Source organism: Vombatus ursinus, unplaced genomic scaffold (genome assembly GCF_900497805.2).
Source record: "Vombatus ursinus unplaced genomic scaffold, bare-nosed wombat genome assembly UNPS02014778.1, whole genome shotgun sequence".
Lineage (NCBI taxonomy): Eukaryota > Metazoa > Chordata > Mammalia > Diprotodontia > Vombatidae > Vombatus > Vombatus ursinus.
In genome coordinates, this window is record NW_020954556.1 from 42,776,327 (window position 1) to 42,795,549 (window position 19,223).

The following is a 19,223-nucleotide window of genomic DNA, read 5'->3' on the forward strand; positions in this document are numbered from 1 at the left end:
CACTTTAGTGATGATTCACTAATATCATTCTCAGGTTCCAACTCTGCTAGAGAAGGTCATACCAATTTCAAACTGATCTTCCTTTGCCTATAAGAGAGGATAGTGTTAGATTATTATAATTCATGACCAGTTTCAATCTGATTTAGTATCTAACCAAGATGCAGTTTTCACATGTAGTAAAGGACAAATCTTCCTTATTTCCCCACAGCAAAAACTGTCTTTCATTTGCCTTCCTTACTTTGTCATCTTGTTCCCTGATGTTTTTATATGCTTAATACAAAAGTCCTTGTGACTTGTTGTCTCAGTTTAATTCAGTGATAAAATAAGTGGGGCATTATGTAAGGAAATGTGCAAATAAATTCAGGGATAGGTCATGTGCAAATACCTGCAGATGTTTACATGGTGCTTCTCGAAAATGTGTGAGAAGATGAATAGGATGAAAAATATGTCTTGTCAGACACTGGGTTGTATCATCTGTAATTCTCAGTGAGATCAAATAGCAAAATGTTTCAAATGGTTCTTTTTTTCTCCCAAATCTAAATTAAGCATAATCATCTATTGGTGTGCCCCTAACCTTTCATGTCTTAGATGCCATTATCTTTGCTTGATACAGATGAAGAATTAGTTTTAAGACTAAGAGATGAACATTTGGATTGCACTTTGTCAACAGTTTTGCATTCATTTATCAAAAATAATAGTGCAATAACCTTGAAATCCTTGTTAAATCTTAGAAGTTTTAGTCTTACCTTTCTTGCCAGGTGAAGAACAACACATAGAGTCCCTGTGTAAATCAGCAGCTGGACAGAAATGTGACTTTTCCTCTACTGTCTAGTTTTTTGATTATTCTAGTAGGCAATAATTGATCTTTTAAATATAGCTCTAAGAACGTTCAAATAATGTTATCCTCAGTCTGTTTCTCAATAATAGTTTTACATAAAGCATTTCATCCTCACAGGTAATCTCAAAAAACTAAGCCACTTATAAGCTCTCAGTTCTTTTTGGTCTTTTGATACAAACCTAATACAAACTAGAGTAATGTTGTAGATGTCTGAGAGCCTTTACCTATACAATAGGAATAATAATGTATTGTGATTCATTAATTTGTTATCTACTGAATCAAAATTTGGGAATATTAAAATGTAATATGAGCCAGAATTTCCCTTTCCACTGTACATAAAAAATTAGTCTACTAAATAAATTAATATTATAGATAAGATCTTAAGGGGATATTTATGTGGTATAATTCAGACGATAATGATTGTAATAGAATATTATTGTGCTATAAGAAATGACAAGTAGGATGATTTCAGAGAAACCTGGAAAGACTTACAGAAACTGATTCATAGTGAAGTGAACAGAACCTGGAGAATATTATGCACAGTAACAGCAATATTGTTTGATAAAGAACTATGCATAACTTAACTATTCTCAGAAATACAATGATCCAAGACAATCCCAAAGGACTAATGATGAAGCATACTCTCTGCCTTCAGAGAAAGAACTGATATTGACTGAATACAGACTGAAGCATGATATTTTTCACTTTCTTTCATTTTTTTTCTTTTATTCAAGTCTTCTTGGACAAAAAGACTAATATGGAAATGTTTTACATAATTGCATGTGTGTAACCCATATCTAATTGCCTTTTGTCTAAGAGAGAGGCAGGGGAGGAAGGAATAGAATGTGGAACCCAAAATTTTAAATAAAATTATCATAAGATTTTTAAAAAGAAGATAAACAATTGCCCAGGCCTTAAAACTATCTAGATACAAGTACATATTAATCTAATTCCAAATAATTCATTAAAACTTGGCCCCAAAGAATAATTACTTATAGCATTTTATTGGCCTAGTTTCTTGTCTTTTGTACTTGAGAGTTATTCAACTATGTTTGTTTAAAACTAATTTGGTACATGGATTTTTATTAGTTAAGAAGACTATTTCCTTCCCTATTTAGTCCAAAATTAATAAAGTTTAATGGTAATAATAATTAACAAAGTAGCTGAAGATAATAAAAACATAAACATTTTTGACAAGTTTAAAATGACTATAGATATCTTCAAGGCTTATAGCCCACAGAAGCTGCTTCTATCAGACCAAGTAGCAAACTGTCTAATGAAATCCTGCAGAGATGTTTCCTCAATAAAGGACCAAATGGCATTATTTTCCTCCTGACCTATATACACTATTAATCCACCTCCTCCTATAATGTATAGTCATTTTTTGCATTTGGTAAAACACTATTAATGGAGTCTATTTGGCAGTGAGTAGTTTACATGACATGTTTAAAACTTAAATGCAAATGCAAGATAAAAGAGATAGTGGAAAAAAGATGGGAAGGGGTAATTGGCCCATTAATGACCATAAAACATACTGTATCTGAAAATGACAAATGGAGCAGCCCCTCCAAACAAGCAAGGCAATCATTCTGGTAATACATTCATATCACTCCAAAAGGGGGAAAAATCCTTTTAATTTTCCTTCATTACATGTCATCAGCTCAATTAACCATTATATTTGTAGTAAAATACTGGCAAATTACTGCTTTCTCACTCTGGCTTGCCTTAAGATTGATGGCTGTTAGTATTAATTTGTTTGCTTTTGATGTCATTTCTTCCCCTTTTATAGCAGCATGCATTGGACTATGAATGTTCTCTCTGTTTGCTCCCATTTCAGTATTGCTTACTAACATTTAATATATTTTGCTTTTTTTTTTTAATTTTGCTGACAAAGTTGCATTGATGAAAGCTGACTTGCAAGGTAGATAGCCCTGTGTGTATCAAAATGAGACTGAAACCCCACAATGCACAGTGGGAACCCAACGCAAACTGTTTTTGAATTTCTGTATTAGAATATGTTGTTTGGGTTCAGATTTCCTTCCCTGCCCCCGTACATAATATACTACGCTAAGCCTGCTTTTGCAGCATAATTTGCATAAAGGCTTTCAGTCTTGAATATGTTTGTACAGTGATTGCCCTAGTGCTTTAATCATACTTATTAGTTTTTTTGTTTGTTTTTCAATGATCTAGTTATGATTCTTTAGAAATAGTCTAGCTTTGTTTTTCATTTGTTTGTCATTTGGGGGCATGCCAGGTCATTATTACTGAGATTTTCGATTTTTGTTAATTGCATGTTATCATTAAAGCATGTGAGTTGATACTTGCCAACATACCTGCCAAAAAACAAAACAAAACAAAACAGTATCATGGTGCTAGACCATTTTTGCAGGGTAACTCCTGGAATCTCAGTAACTTGTTTTTGCATCACTTTCTTCCATTATTTTCTCAATGTTTATCTCAATTTCATGAAGTTTTAATACCCATTTTCATGATGCCACTATTCATTCATGAGGATGCAGCTAGAGGAAATTAATACATTTTATGAAAACCAAAATACTTTATAGAACCAGCTGATGGTATAATGAGATTACGTGCTGCTATAATGAGAATAGCCATGGTGCTCTTGGATTAACTGTTTGCTTCCTTTCAATCAATGACATTAATGAACTGTGTGGTATTCTGGGAACTGCAGAAAGCTTTGGCAAAACAGCTCCTTGGTTCCTAAGTCAACAGTGGGAAGGACAACTTTTAAAACCAGTTTGTTCAAGCAGCTTGAGGTGTTGGCAACTACTATATGTGATCTAGCTCATGTGCAAAGATCAAGCAAGAGGGACAGTTGTTGCTGGTAAAAAGTACAAGTTTGCTTTGAATTTTCTTACAGGGCCCAGTACAACTTGCCAAGAGGACTCCTGTTCCAATCAAGGCGTATGCTTGCAGCAGTGGGATGGATTCAGCTGTGACTGCAGCATGACCTCTTTCAGTGGCCCACTATGCAATGACCGTGAGTACCTTACCAGCTCTCATACTCTCTCTTGATATGCATATCTATACACACATGTATATGCTGTGTTATGAACCAAGGATGTTGATTTGTAAATGCTGTGTGGAGAAAAAGAGGCTCCGATTTTCCTTGCTGTTTGTGTGCATTCCTAATGTAATGATAGTAACCTTGTTGAAAAGAGCTTTTTTTTCTCCTTTCCTGAATATGACAATTTCTTTTTCTGATTTTAAAAGAACCTTCAAATTGCATTATATTAAGTGATATTTAATTTCATAACATTATATCCTGAGGCCTGTAATTTCAGTGAACAGTTGACAGGTCTCATTATTTCTCTCTCTACACTTCTTAAGGCATTTCCCTCCCTCTCCCTGTATAAACAGACTCTTTCACATTCCATCCTCCAAGTTCTTTATCCTAAGTTTCAACCAAGTACTGGATTTTATTCCTCCTTAGGACTAGGGGAGTTTGAATATGGCCAAGCACATTCTATAATAGTGGTCTGGTTTTTTTCACTGAGTCAAGACTCTAGGATAGCAAACAGATATTTAAGGGAAAAAATTAACTGGTTTATATTGATGTGATGGATGGTGTTTCTTAGGAAAAGGATGAGTTCTGCCTCATGGAATATTTTGTTGAATTATTTGCTCAAATCATTATCTTTTGCAGTTTTAAGAAAAATGTTCTAGGTTAACACCTCTTGGTTGACTGTAAATGAGATCCCACCATGCCTGTTACCTAATAGCCCACAATATCTTTATTAGGCAAGATTAGCGGTTAGGTGAAAGAAGGTAGGAAATTGGAGGTCAAATTTGGAATCAATTATGTCATGTAGACTAGGTAACTGGAGGCCTTCAATTCCTTTGAGGTTTTAGGCCCCTTTGGATGTTTGTATCCAAACAAAGTGAAACAGATCATTTGCCATCTTTTCTGGGAATATGCCCCATTATATATTCACATAGTACATTTCCCCCTCATTTTCAAAATATCTGATTATGATTGGGAAATATACTTTTTATCTCTGGAACATTTAAAATAAGTTGCAAACTTTGCCAGTAAACTTGATCTGCATTTTCTTAGCTCATCAAGTATACCTTGAGAACAAGAGTGGCATGGTAGAAAGGACATGTTTTGTGAAATTTGGGGAGCCTTTAGGATACTATTTATTATACTCAAGTCATATTTTGAAAGTCTCACTCAAGTCATATCTTGAAAGTCTCAAAATACTGTGTGTCTTCCAAAGCAGTCCAACTTAGGATTATACTGTAAGCCTTGTGGACATTTGGTTTGCATGGCATCATTCAGTCAGTGAATCAGTATTTGTTGAATATTTACTACATTAAAGGTACTGAGGAAACAATGACATATAAGAATTTGTCTCTCCCCTCAAGAAGTTTACAATCTAGTCAGGGGAAAATGACTAGGAAGATGGCATAGTTAAAGATAACCAAAATAAACATCTACTTCAGAAGTGTCGTAAGCCATATATATTGTATGATTTGAGAGGAATGAGATATCATCATGTGATGGAATGGAAGAGGTGGTTTCAGAGATAAGAGAGATTCAAAGGAAGGATAGAATTTCTATGTTTATTTGAGACTGAGAGGCAGAGTGGCATTGTGGATAGAAAATGAATGTTACATTCAGGAAGATATAGATTCAAATCTGTCTCAGATATATGCTGCCTTTTTGATCTTGGACAAGGCACTTAATTTCTCAATGTTCTAAGCAGCAAAGACTCTCAAACTTTTTAATATCATGTGCCCTTTCCCATTCTGGTAAAGCCTGTGGATCCCTTCCCAGAATAATGTTTATTGCTCACATAAATATTTGTAGGTCATGCCAAATTTCCAGTAGAAGTTGGTGAAAATAATGAGATTTTTTTTTCTCATCCAAGTTCATGGACCCTTTAAAATCCATCCATAGATCTTTTAGGGTACCATGGACCCCAACTTAAGAATATCTACTATGAGGCTATAAATTGCTGAGAAAGTGCTAACTTGCATTGGTAGAAGGAAATCCCTCACCTAGGAGCTCCCTATACCAATGAATTCACCAGTCCTGTCTCTATCTCTATATTTGAGACTATGTCTATCTATCTACATATCTATCCAATGGTAAAAACCTGTTCTTCTTCAAGCATTTGGTTGATCTGAACAACCTTGGACAAACTAAATGACAGCTGCATTGGACCAATCTTCAAATACCTGTAAATCACGCTTCCTATGAACAAATCACGGCTAATTGGCTCAGATGAAAGTTACACTTCCTGTAGTTCTCTGACAGTTCTGTCATTTTGAGAGAATGGCAGACTCAGTTTAAAATAAAAAGCAACTTAGTAGTGGAATATACAGTCAAGTTATAACTTACTTTATGAAACAACTTTACTCCTGGAGTGGTGTGTGTGTGCACTGAGTTTTGTAAAGCAATCAAGATCACTGTTTAAGATAATATTGTGGCATTTGGGGGAGTAAAAGAAAATTATGTTGTTTTTTTTTTAATTAAGGTAAAATAAAAAGCCTTAATAATCTATTTTGAAATTCATTTTTTAACATATCAGGATTATTTTTTGTGTCATTCTAGTGATTACAAAGGGCTAATATCTGTTTCTAGTTAAGCATTTGAGACATTTGTTGAAACTCATTATTCTATTCCATACTGCAAAAACTGATCTAAAGCTCTGTAAATATAGTAGATATTGGGAAAAAACACTTTTTAAACTGATAAATCATGAGATTAATCCTCAATGTCCTCAGTCCTCAATCCGCAATGGTGATCTATTTTTCTCAACGATTGACAATCACTATCATGACAGTGGCAGTTCTATATTGTCATCCCCTCTCCAAGGGAAAGAGACCTAACCTTGGTTTCAGGAAGAGATAAAGATTTGAATAGCTTATCATTTAATTCATGACCAGAGTTGTACCTGCACATGTAGTTTTGATGGACTTATCTGTTACATGGTTAACAATGCTTTTCACATAAAAATATCTTTCATTTAGCTGCAGAATATACTCCCCAAAATGTTGCCTAATATATCCTCCTGATTCATAGGAGAGGTTAAAATGTGGTCATGTCATGTTGTTCTTGCTTATGCATTAGGTAAAATTGTAAGAATTTTGCTTATTATGTGTATTTATTATCCTTTTCTCTAAGAAGCATCATGATGTAATCCTAAGTAGCAAAGTTTGTATGTGGTTCATTTATAGAGAAAATGGCTTGGATGTTACTTTGGAAAGATAGGGATGGTGATGACAATGATAGGGCTGTTGTTTGGTTATTGCTTGCAGATAGAGAAAATGTCATTCAATAATTGTGCCTCCTGATAATCCTGTTGCACAAAGCAGCACTAAAATGACTTTGGAGGACTCTTAGAGTACATAAATTCTGATTAAATCAATTTTTTTTTCCTAGTGGATTTTGTGAAAGCCTGTGATTTCCACTTGGTTTAAAGATTGGGGTGTTAGCAATGAGAATTAGTTTGGTGTGAACCAATATTTTAAAACAAAGCCTTTTTTAAAAGATTATTATCTTGATATCAATGATAACATCCAAATGTTTCATTTTCCTCGGGTAAATACTAAAAAATAATGACAATCACTTTGGCTATTTGTTACTAACATAGTAGGAACAGAATAGAGCATTTTCATCATTTTAGGGTAATCAAAATATGCCTTATCTCTATTTTCTCAACCTTTTTTTTAGAATTTACATAAATGTTCAAATTGTTGCTGAAATTTTAGACAAAACCCTTTCTACATTGAAGCTGACATTTTCACTATGTCAGTAAGGTGGTCTTAATCCCATCTCTAGTCTATGCGTTCATCACTGCATGGTATAACTTCAGACTTCTGCTTGTATGGCAAACAATAGTAAGAAATGGACCTTTAAAAAAAAAAAACAAATTCAGATGTCTTTTCAAATACCTCTAAAGTACGTTTCAGTTCTGAATTTTAGGATTTACTATGATCCAATATACAAATCTTTGAAAAGTTGTCTCTCCAATTCAATATATAATTGGACTTTTAAGAAATTGAGTTTGCTTAAACACAAACAAAAAAATTGTGATAGACGAACTTTGTTGCTTATGAGTATGTTATTATTATTATTGAATCATACCAACTAATCAATTTTTAAAACTCCCCCAAGAGGAGATTGTACTTCAAACGTGTTTGTGTATAGTAGAATTTCTGAAAAAGTCATTTGAATAGTCTAACTATTCACAGGTATCAACTATATCGCACTTTCAATACCATATTTACAATATTGTACTTACTTATCTCAAATAAATCAGTTCCTTTCCATTCCCACTGCCAAAGCCCTAGTTTAAACCTTCATTAACACTCACATGGACCATGGTCATAACATCTTAATTGATGTCCAGGCTCTTCCCACACCAATCTCTTCTACACACAGCTGCCAAAGTGATATTCCTAAAAATGAACCTATTTCATGCTCCCTACTCAGAAACTTTCAATGGATCTCAAATTCCTTCCAAATAAATTCCAGACTAAGTAGTGCAATTGTGATGCCATTGGTCCTCTTCAAGGACAAACAACACAATGCAATCTCCATTCACTCTTCTAGCCTAATCTTCTGCTATTCTCATGCACATTTACAAGTTCCAAGCAAACTGGATTAAACTATACAGAGTCTACCAGACACGTATTGTTCTCTTTATCAGCAAAGCTTTCCTCTCCTCCTTGTCTGCCAGAATCCTATGCATCCAAAACAATTAACATCATCATATAAACAAAAAGATCAAAAACCCACTTATTTATTTCAATAGGCTCATAAAAAGCAGTTTTCAATTTATAGCTCCAATCTCTATTAAAAGCATTGAAAGAGACTTCTTTAATAACATCAGTATGTATATATATATATATATATATATATACTTTAAAACAAGAACTATTTTTGGGGTGGCAAAGAATTGGAAATTGAGGGGATGCCCATCAATTAGGGAAGAGCTAAACAACTTATGGTATATAATTGTCATAAAATCCTGTGGTGCTATAAGAAATGATGAGGGGGCTGGTTTCAGAGAAAACCTGGGAGGACTTACGCGAACTGATGCAAAATGAAGGGAGCAGAACTAGGAAAACTTTGTGCACAGTAATGGCAATGTTGTAATAATAAATTGTAAAAGACTTAGCTACTTTGATCTATATAAGATCTATAACAATTTCAAAGGGCTTGTGATGAAAAATGCTATCCACCTCCAGAAAGAGAACTGATGAACTCTGAATGCAGATTGAAGTATATATCTTTTTTCATTTTATTTTTCTTGCTTTTTTTTCATAACACTGCTAATGTAGGAATGTGTTTTGCATGACTTCATATGTATATGGGTATCATATTTATTGCCCTCTTGATGGTTGTGGGTGGGGTAGAAGGAAGGAGATCATTTGGAATTGAAAACAAAAATTTACAAAAAAAATTAAAAATTAAAAACAAGAGTTATCGTTATTTACAATGGAGAAACACAAAATGTATTCTTAGCACAAAGAGAGGTATAGCAAGGTGCTCCTTCTTCTTATTAGTTTGACATAGTTTTAGAAATATAAGATATAGCAATAAGACTAGAGAACAAAATTAAAGGTATAAAACCTGGTGAGGAGGAGGCAAAATTAGACTTAATTGCAGATGATATAATGGTAGAAAACCTAAAAAAAAAAAAAGTTAAGAAGCTAATTAAGATGATTCATAACATCAGAAAGATAGAAAAATACAAAATAAGTTTACAAAAAATCATCAACATTTCTATAAGAGATTAATAAAAATAGAAATTAAAAAATGAATACCTTTCAGAAACTACAAAATGCAAAAAAAAAGTGAAAGGTAACCTGTTAAAGACATATATGATTTATATAAATATAACTTCAAGACACTCTTTATAGAAAAAATGAGTGGAGGGATACACATAATTAGAGAAATATTCATTGTTCATGTTTGGGCCATAATAATATAATCAAAATGACAATACTACCCAAAGTCATTTTCAGATTTATTATTATCCCAATCAAATTGCTAAGGGGCTACTTTGTAGAACTAGATAATAAAATTAATTTAGACAAACAAAAAGGTCTAAAACTTCAAGGAAATAATGAGAAGAAATACAAATGATGGGGGCATAGCATTACTATATATGTTACTATATCGTATAGCAGTGTTGAAAACATTTACTACCAGTTTTTTTTTTTAAATGGGTCAATAAAACAGAATAAATGATGAATAAACAGAAGCTATAAAATAGGAGACTAGGTATTTGATGAAGCCATGAATATAAATTATGTAAGCAAGGATTCTACTTAGATAAAGACTTTTTGGAAAGCAGCTTTGTCAGCAATTAGTTTTAGAACAGCATCTTATGCAATATAACACAATAAACTCAAAGTGGATGCACAACTTACATGTAAAATGTTAGAGAATTAGAAAAAAAAATTAAACAAAAACAAGATCAGCTAGGTGGATAGAGCACCAGGCCTGGAGTCAGGAGTACCTGAGTTCAAATGCCTAGCTGTGTGACCCTGGGCAAGTCACTTAACCCCATTGCCTAGCAAAAACAAAAAAAAACAAGATCAGGTCCATTGTACAACTATGGATACAGGGAAACTTTTTAACCAAATAAGAGAGAGAGAGAGAGGAGATAAGAAAGGACAAAACAGACACTAACAACAAAATTAAAAATTTTGCATGAGTAACATAAATGCATCTAGAATTAGAAGAGGATCAATTAGAATGGAAGCTTATTTGCATAAATATCACTGCTAAAAGTCTTTCTATATATCTAAAATACCTAGGGAATAGAAACAAATATATAAATAACAAGACTGTTTGCCCAATAGATAAAATGTAAACTTTTCCCAAAAGAATCACAAAGTATAAATCTTCACATGAAAATAAACTCCAAATCATTAGCAGTAATAGAAATACAAAATTAAAACAATTCCCAGGCTTTGCTGCACTGTGAAAATTGGCAAAGATGACAAGAAATGGGAATCAACATCACAAGGGCTATCGAAATATAGACATGCTGATGTGCTGTTGATGGAGCTGTGAAGTGGACCATTCATTCAGAATAACAATTTGGAATAAGTCATTCCATAAATAAACATTTATTAAGTGTCAGACACTGTGCTAAGCAATAGGGATGAAAAAAAAAAGCAAAAGTCCATTCTGTCAAGGAACTCATAGTGTAATGGTGGAGACCACACACAAAAAAAAATCATATCTAAACAGATATACAAGATAAAAAGATACATAAGAAGTATAAGTGGGAAATAATCAACAGAGGGATGGCACTAAGAAATGCCTCCTGTAGAAGGTGGTATTTTCACTGGGACTTGAAGTAAATCAAGGAAGTCAGGAGGTAGAAATGAGCAGAGAGAGCATCCCTGGCATGACAGTCAGTGAAAATGCTCAGAGTCAGGAGATGGACTGTCTTGTTAAGAGAACATCAAAAAGGCTATTATCGTGGAATGGCAGAGTAAGGATTATAAGGCAGAAGAACACAAAAATGGTGGAGGTGGGGGAGAGGTCATGAAGGGCTCTGAGGGCTAAATAGAGGAATTCATATTTGACACTGGAGGTGACAGGAAGCTGATAGAGTTTATTTAATGGGGGAAGGGGGAATGGTGTGACATGGTCAAACTTGCACTTTAGATTGTACTGGAATGGGGAAAGACTTATGGCAGACAGATCTACCAGAAGGTTATTGCAACAGTCTATGCATGAGGTAATGAAGGTTTGTACTAAAGTGGTGACAGTGTCAGAGGGAAAGGGGGGGCATATGAAAGATGTTTAAAAAGCAAAACTGACAGACTTTGGCAACAGATTCAATATGGGGGAGGAGGGGGAGGGAGGGAGAGAGAGAGAGAAAGAGAGAGAGAGAGAGAGAGAGAGAGAGATGGTTCCAGGATGATACCTAGGTTGTCAGACTAGATGAAAGGGAGGGCAGTAGTATCCTCACTAATAACAAGGAAGTTGGGAAGAGGGGATGATTGTGGGGGAGAACATAATGAGTTAAGCTGGGATATGTTGAGTTGAAGACATCTGTGGGACTTCTAATTTGAGGTGCCAATAGGAAACTGGAGATGTGAGATGAGAGGTCAGCAGGGAAATTAAGGCTCAATGAGTAAATCTTAGAATCACCAGCATAGAGATGATAACTGAATCCATGGGAGCTGATGGGAGCTATTTCACCAAGTGAAATAGCATAGAGGGAGAAGAGAACAGCACCCAGGAATCCCAAAACAGAAGTGACTTTACCTTCCATACCCTTTGATCCAATGACCCAACTATCCTATTGCAAGGAATTCAAAGTCAAACAGTTCCAGAAAGTATTAAAATTTTAATAAAAGAATTTTTGTGGTTGCAAAGAACTGTATCAAACTGGAGAATGGCTTGAAACTATGGTATATGAATGTGATATAGTGTTGGGAAGTAAAAGTGGGAAGATTTACAGGAAGTGATACAACAAAAAATAAGCAGAACCAAGATAAAATACACAATGACTACAAGAGTTTCAAAAAATCTAAAGACAAAGAGGTTGGAAAAATGAGGACAGAATACATATTTTATACATTATCACACATAATCATAATATTGGATGTTTTCACTTTTTTTTTTCTTTTCACAAGGGAGGATTGAATTCAGAAAAGGTTAAAATAACCCCGATGTAAAGACAAAATATTTCAGCAAAATGTCTATATTTAAAAATCATATGCTTGTTTCAAAGCACCGGAAAAAAAAAGGAAGGAATTATAAAAGCTGGATGAGTCCTAGACCTTTGAGCTGTCAGAGTCCTTTTTGTTTGGTGGGGTGGGGGGTGAGGGGGGAAGGAAAATTGAGTTTCTTTTTTGACATGATAAGGTCTTTTTTTCTTGGGGGAGAAGAACTTGTGTTCTGGGCTAGAGCAAAACAAGTTAATGGCAGTCTGCTCAAGGCTTGCTCTAGATGGGAAAATCTGAGGTTTTCTTCTAGATTGCCCAGGCAAGTTTACCAAGATAAGGAAAAAGACAGGGAACCAGGGCAGATGCTTCACCTGGTCGTATAGTGCCTTATCTGAGGCAGCATACCTGAAGGTGAGGAATCCCAACTCTGAAATTTTTATTCTAGGCTAAATAGTTTGTCTATATTAATAATGAAATTTGTCCTCATGAGAACAATCACATCAAAAATGTTGGTTGAACTTGAAATGTAGTAAAATGTGGCAAATCACTCTCTCTTTACTCTTTTATTGTTAGGCCAAATTATAATTACAATCCACATAAGGTTACCCAAACTAATGATGCTTCTCAATAATATAATTAACCCATACTAACAAACAGGATTGTAAAGGTGAAAGACCAATCTGTCACATCATTTGTCCTATTATTCATTTTGATTATTGTTCCTATTAAAATAACTACCCTCTCCCTAATGTATATTTTGCCTCAGACAAACAGTGAATGATATTAGGTAAAATATGTGTATAGATTAAGTTTATTTTGATGTGCTAAAGAATTCTACCAGGCACAGCAATTCAACAAATCATAAGGATAAGAAGAAAATGTCAACATGAGCACAATCTCAGAATTTGTTAGGCATTAGTCTGTTCAAGTCTGTTAGTCTGTTCAAGGACATAAGTTATTAACTTTGTGTCGTATAGCAACCTATCTGCTATATTGTAGAATAGAAATTGTGGAGTTCAGCCTATACAAACACAAGTACACAGATACCACACCGTCACTATATTGTATTATACATGAGTCCTTTTTTCTAAGTTTATATATACTTTCACCCCACAGTCCACAACTATAATATAATCATAGTAGTGAGCATAATGTCATGTTCGTGAAGATGAATATGGCTATGATGGCATGGGAAATAGCGAACATAATAACATTGTCACATTACATTAGTATAGAAATGTTCTGTGCCAAATTATAGTTGAGCTTCAATAGTGTCTGTTACCATAGGGGAATAATATATCATAGTACTGCTTTTGTAAGCCTGTAGCTTGGGATGGTATAGGCACTTCCACAAAGACACTATTTCTGGAGTTTGTAAACTCTGCCAAAGAAATTCCTTTTGGTAGAAACTCGTTATATTTTATTCTTTGATGTTCAGAGATTTTCACTGAAACAGGGATGATGAAATACAGCTGACTGTAACTTGTTGCCATGGCACTTAAAGATACTGTCTGCTTTGTTTCAAGTCATCCTTTATTGATATTGTTCAAAAAGGAAATCCAATATCAAGTGTTTTGGTATCAATGTTTTATCAAGATTTCTGGCTATAAATCATAACATATTTCATAAAGAATGTGGAGTCCAAGGAGCATTATTTCTGTCTCAATTTAAATCAGGCAGTAGAACAGCACAATATGGAAGCTGTTTCTTTACATTACTCCTTAGAATTGAATAAAACTTAGATAAATATCCATATCTACCACTAGATTTTCATTGTGGTTGTGATAGATCTGATAAATCTTGTCCATCAAATATTTTGAAACATTGTAGTTGTTCGAGGCAATCTAAAAGAACACTTAACAGTATCTTTGAGAAATATGTAGTCAGAAATATCTAAATTTAATTAGTAAAGGATTAAAATATTATTCATAAAGAAATAAAAAAGACTAGAGAAAAACTGGCTGTACTATTTGCCATAGTATTTCTCGTTTATTTAATCATTTTTCTTGTCTTATGGAAATAGGAGCTATAAAAACTGGCACACAAAAGCAACTTATGCCCTTTCATATTGTAATTAGTCAGTGTATAGTGGGAAGGAGCACTGGAGTGGGAAATAACTTATTGTGTGAACCAAGGATAAGTTATTGCATCTCTCTGGGATCCTATTTCCTCATATGAGAAATAAAGAGTTTGTACTAGTCAATCTCCAAGATCCATTTCAGTTCTAATAATCTGTTATTCTAATAATACTAAGAATATTAAGTAAATCTCATAACACCCTACAGAAATAAGATGGGAAATTTTTTTTTTAAATCACCTAAGTTTGGGAAATGTATCTTAACATTTTAGGAGAAAGTGTTTTGTTTTCTTTTAGCTTGAAGTATCTATTCATTCCATTGACTAATCATAACTAAGTGATTGAATATTTCTCTGATTATTTGATGCTTCTGAACTATGCCTACCAATGTCTAGAGAGCAGAAATCAATTGCAATGTTTCCATTTTATCTGTGGGTTTCCTTCCCGTTATTTCTTCATGTGTCTTTGCCCTTTTGAACCGTACGTACATATACCTAACAACAGCCTAGTCATCTATCCAAACTCAAACTCACATGGTTGCTGCAGTGAATATACCTCCCGTATCATTCAGGCAACAACCATATAAAAAGCACTAGCTATTTCACAAGTACGGTGCTAAGTGCTGAGGATCCAAAGAGGGACAAAAACCTGTCTTCTGCTGTCAAGGAGCTCATTTTCTAATAGAGAAGACAATATGAAAACAGCTTTTTATACATAAGATGTATACAGTATAAATGGAAGATTGTCTTAGAGAAGCAAAGGAACAAGGTAGAAGATGGGGACACTGACTAGGAGCAGCCTTCCAAAGAAAGTTTCGTGTGAGCTGAATCTTAAAAGAATCTAGGAAAGCTAGTCATCAGAGTGGAGAAGGGAGGGAAATATGGGCATATGGGATAGTCAATGGAAAATGCAGACTCAGGAAATGGAAGCAGCCTAGGTAAGGAACAGCAAATAGACCAGGATCTGAGATCCTAATTCGGGTTTCCCTGCTTTATTGCTCACATGCTAGCCATCTCCATTTCCACTGAGGGGAGGAACGACCCAAATCCTCACCGGAAAACTGAGAGATAGAAAGTTCTAATTCATACTCCTGTTTGCCCCCGTTACATTCGAACATCACTTTTGAAAGTCAGACTCTAAAGCAGAACTACCTAGGCCAGGAATGAGACAGTCTTTTGCCAAATTATATTTGTAAACTTTTTTGCTAGGATGAAAATCCAGACTGACACCAGATGGTGTTGCAGTTTCTCTCTGAATTCCTTTCTGGGTGAGCTTTAATAGGTTCCAGTTTCTGCTTTGACACCCAGTTTATGATAATATAGCAGTTACAATACTAAGATGGTACTGTTTAGTTCTAACATGCTATTTTTAAGGCTTTTACCTTACTTTTCAATTTTGGATAAATTTAAATCCCTTCTTACCAAACAACAACAACAGTGCATAATGCTTTAAAAACCTCTAAGATAACTTCTTTAAGGATAGGGAATCATGTGGCATCCTTCCTTTCACATCCGTTTTAATATTAGCACATATGAATCATTAATTCACTGATCAAGAAAAAGTCCACCTTGGATATAACGACATTGGCTTATTTCATGCCTTTCTTGGATAGAATAGTCATTGAGTTTTAAAAAGTCTTTTTATGCTCCATGTTTACTTGAGTTTTTGAGAAAGGTAGATTTCTGGGATATGATAGTTGTATACCCATTTCAATGATGGGATATCATTGGCCAGGGAAACGACGGGACTGACAATGTCTTTTCATGTAGACTCACCAAAGAGTTACAATAGTATCCACATCTAAACTACCTGAATCTGTCAACTTTAAAAGTCACTGAAGTTGTTAATCTTTAAAATCATTTCATGCTAAACCTTTTTCCCTGGCTCTCTCTTCACTGTGGAATCAAAGCTATGTAATAAGATTACTAATTCTTGAGGCCTTATTTGAATTTACATCATAGATTTGAATTTCCTTAAACATTCAAAGGTCCCGTTTCTAACCATGAGTTAAGAAACCAGGGTCAGTCGCCAATGACGATGACCAGCCACTAGTACTGGTATAAATTAGATATCTCTGAGTGAAAGATAGAAGGAGGTTTTCCATTATTTTCCAGAGATTTTTTTTTTGGGGGGGACAGTAAAAAGTAACAATTTGATTCCAAATAATCTAGTAAAATATTTCTTAAGGTATGTTTACTGAATCCAATTAAAATAGATAAACATTCAGTAGGACATTTTTGGTTTGGTCAATGAAAATGTGCCCATTGGTGCACTCTATTTGTTATATCAAGGTGTTCCTTTTGCCTAGGATGTGGAAAGATGGAATCTAGGCTTCCTTCATGGACCAGTGAGGAACCTTTTAATATACAAGAAACTACATAGAGGAGGTCTGAGGGTGATGGAAAGCTAACTTTGGACTCATGGAAGGGGCTGTAGGAGTACAATGTGGGAGGGGAAGGGAAGAAAGTCTTTGGGGAAATGTTTAGTCCATCTGGAAAAATGACAAGACAGAATTAGTGCAGGGGTTGTATTGAAACAAGGGTAATTAACCTTATTTTGTGTGTCATGGCCTCCTTTGGCAGTCTGGTGAAATCTATGGATGCCTTCTTAGAATGTTTTCAAATACATAATATAAAGAATATAAAGGAAATCAAATATTTTGAAATAGTTATCAAAATTTAAAGAAACCAATTTTGTTGAACGCAGATTAAGAAATTCTAGATTAAGGAATGATCCAAATCATAAAGAAAAGGCATTCTGGGAAACAATACCACTGGTCTAATTATTTGGTTCTGTAGCACCACAGGCCTGTGTCTTTCAAGAGATTTAAATATATAAATTTAAAAGCATAGGATTAATTTATAGGAAAGACCTATGAGCTAATTTTAAGAGCCCCATCTCTTTGCATTGCTACCCCTCTGGCTTTTTCTTTTTTTTTATAGCCTAGGAAATGAAAGGGTATCTGCCTGTATAGGAACTTAATGGAATGTCTCTCTTGTATTAAAAGGATACAAATTCACAGTCCTCAGAAACTTTTCCATACAGCCTGGAGTTTAATCTCTCTGGAATGATGGCAAAAAAGAGAAAAGTATCAAAGCCTTAATAATGATATCAGAGAGGAACAAGTTTCATAAAAGAATGAGTTGATACAGAAAGATGTTTAAAAAAATGTGTCACGAACAAGGAGAAGGCTGTGTTTGACAGAGACTGTGGAAACTGTGTTAGCGTAGGCGTAAACGCTTCTTATAAATATATAACATATGACCCTTTAGGGAAAGAAACAGATGGGATATGTAGCGGAAAATAAAGACTACATTTTGTTCAACTTCCTTTTCTTGAGCAGTGCAGTGCATATTTTGATATTTGGCAAGCCTTTTGTAATGCTCAGAAAGATTTTTGGAAGCTTCCAGCACCTCATCTGATTTCCAGAAGCTTACAGAGGTGCTCTGGCTGGCCTCCCATGCATCTGACTGTCAATTTGCACTAGGGTTGGGTTTACAAGGCATTTGAAGGCTGTTCTTTCCAAAGCACCTACTTGCATTGCCCTGCACAATTCCAAAACGTCACTTTAGGAACATCTGTTCTGATGTGCTCCACACAAGAGGTAGCTCCAGTTGGGGAAGTCTTTGGATGGTAATAACAGTACAGCATCACTTAGATTGTGTGTACATTTTGGATGGCATCAATCATGAATCAACTCTCTCAGGTCCAATTGCGAGAAACTATTCCATTTTAGCAAATTAAAAGCAGAGCAGTATCAGAAAAACACCAATTTCTTGCCACCACAGGAAGCATTACAGGAGTAATTAAACTGGATCTGGGTTTGTCAGGCCCATTTCTTTTATTGACAGTGACAATAATTCTGTATATCAAATCCTTGAAGCATTTTCAGTGTTGTTGAAGTGATAAAGATAAAAACCTGAGGTCTTAAAATTAAATCCTACAGTCCTAAAATTCATCTACCAAGGGCAGTTTCAGACATTTCTTTCTGAGTGGTCTTGAACACTGTCTTCTCACTCTGAAATTGAGTGGCTGTAAATTGTGTAATATGATATTGGATTTCAACTGAGTTTACGAAAACTCTAGATCTGTATATCTATGTATATAATCATTACCAACATTACATATAGGGAAGCCAGGAGTAGATAAGAACTATTACACGTTATATAAGTGACAGCTGGCAAGGTCTTCACAAAAAAAAAAAAATCTCTTGAAGTAATGTGAGCAACAGGGCTTTGAAAATGTTTTGTGTCTCCTCCCATTGTCTAGACTATATGTATATATATTTACACATACGTCCACATATGTATGTATTGTATATATGTACATATACACATGTAAATACATATATGCAAATGCATGTGCCAATAAATATGCCTATACATATGTATATGTATATGCATTTGTATTTTTGCATACAAATACATACCAAAACATATCTGTATGTGTGTATTAGTTAATATGTTTTGATAAATGTTTTAATACGATTAATGTCCTTTGTAACTTTATGCATTTTACTTTACACCTTTAAAGACATTTATTCTGAGAAGGGATCCATAGACAGCAGCACACTACCGGAGAAGTCCTTCACACACACACACACACACACACACACACACACACACACACACACAC

The 19,223-nt window shown here is 34.5% G+C and overlaps 1 protein-coding gene across 21 annotated transcripts in view; it reads left to right on the top strand.

Moving 5' to 3' along the window:
• NRXN1 (neurexin 1) overlaps positions 1 to 19,223 on the top strand; it is a 1,385,770-nt gene that overhangs the window by 690,834 nt on the left and 675,713 nt on the right. For all 21 annotated transcript variants that reach the window (XM_027865387.1, XM_027865388.1, XM_027865392.1 and 18 more), the window contains one exon: positions 3,720 to 3,839. In XM_027865387.1, the coding sequence (XP_027721188.1) occupies positions 3,720 to 3,839 (120 nt within the window). The remainder of the gene's footprint in view (positions 1 to 3,719; positions 3,840 to 19,223) is intronic.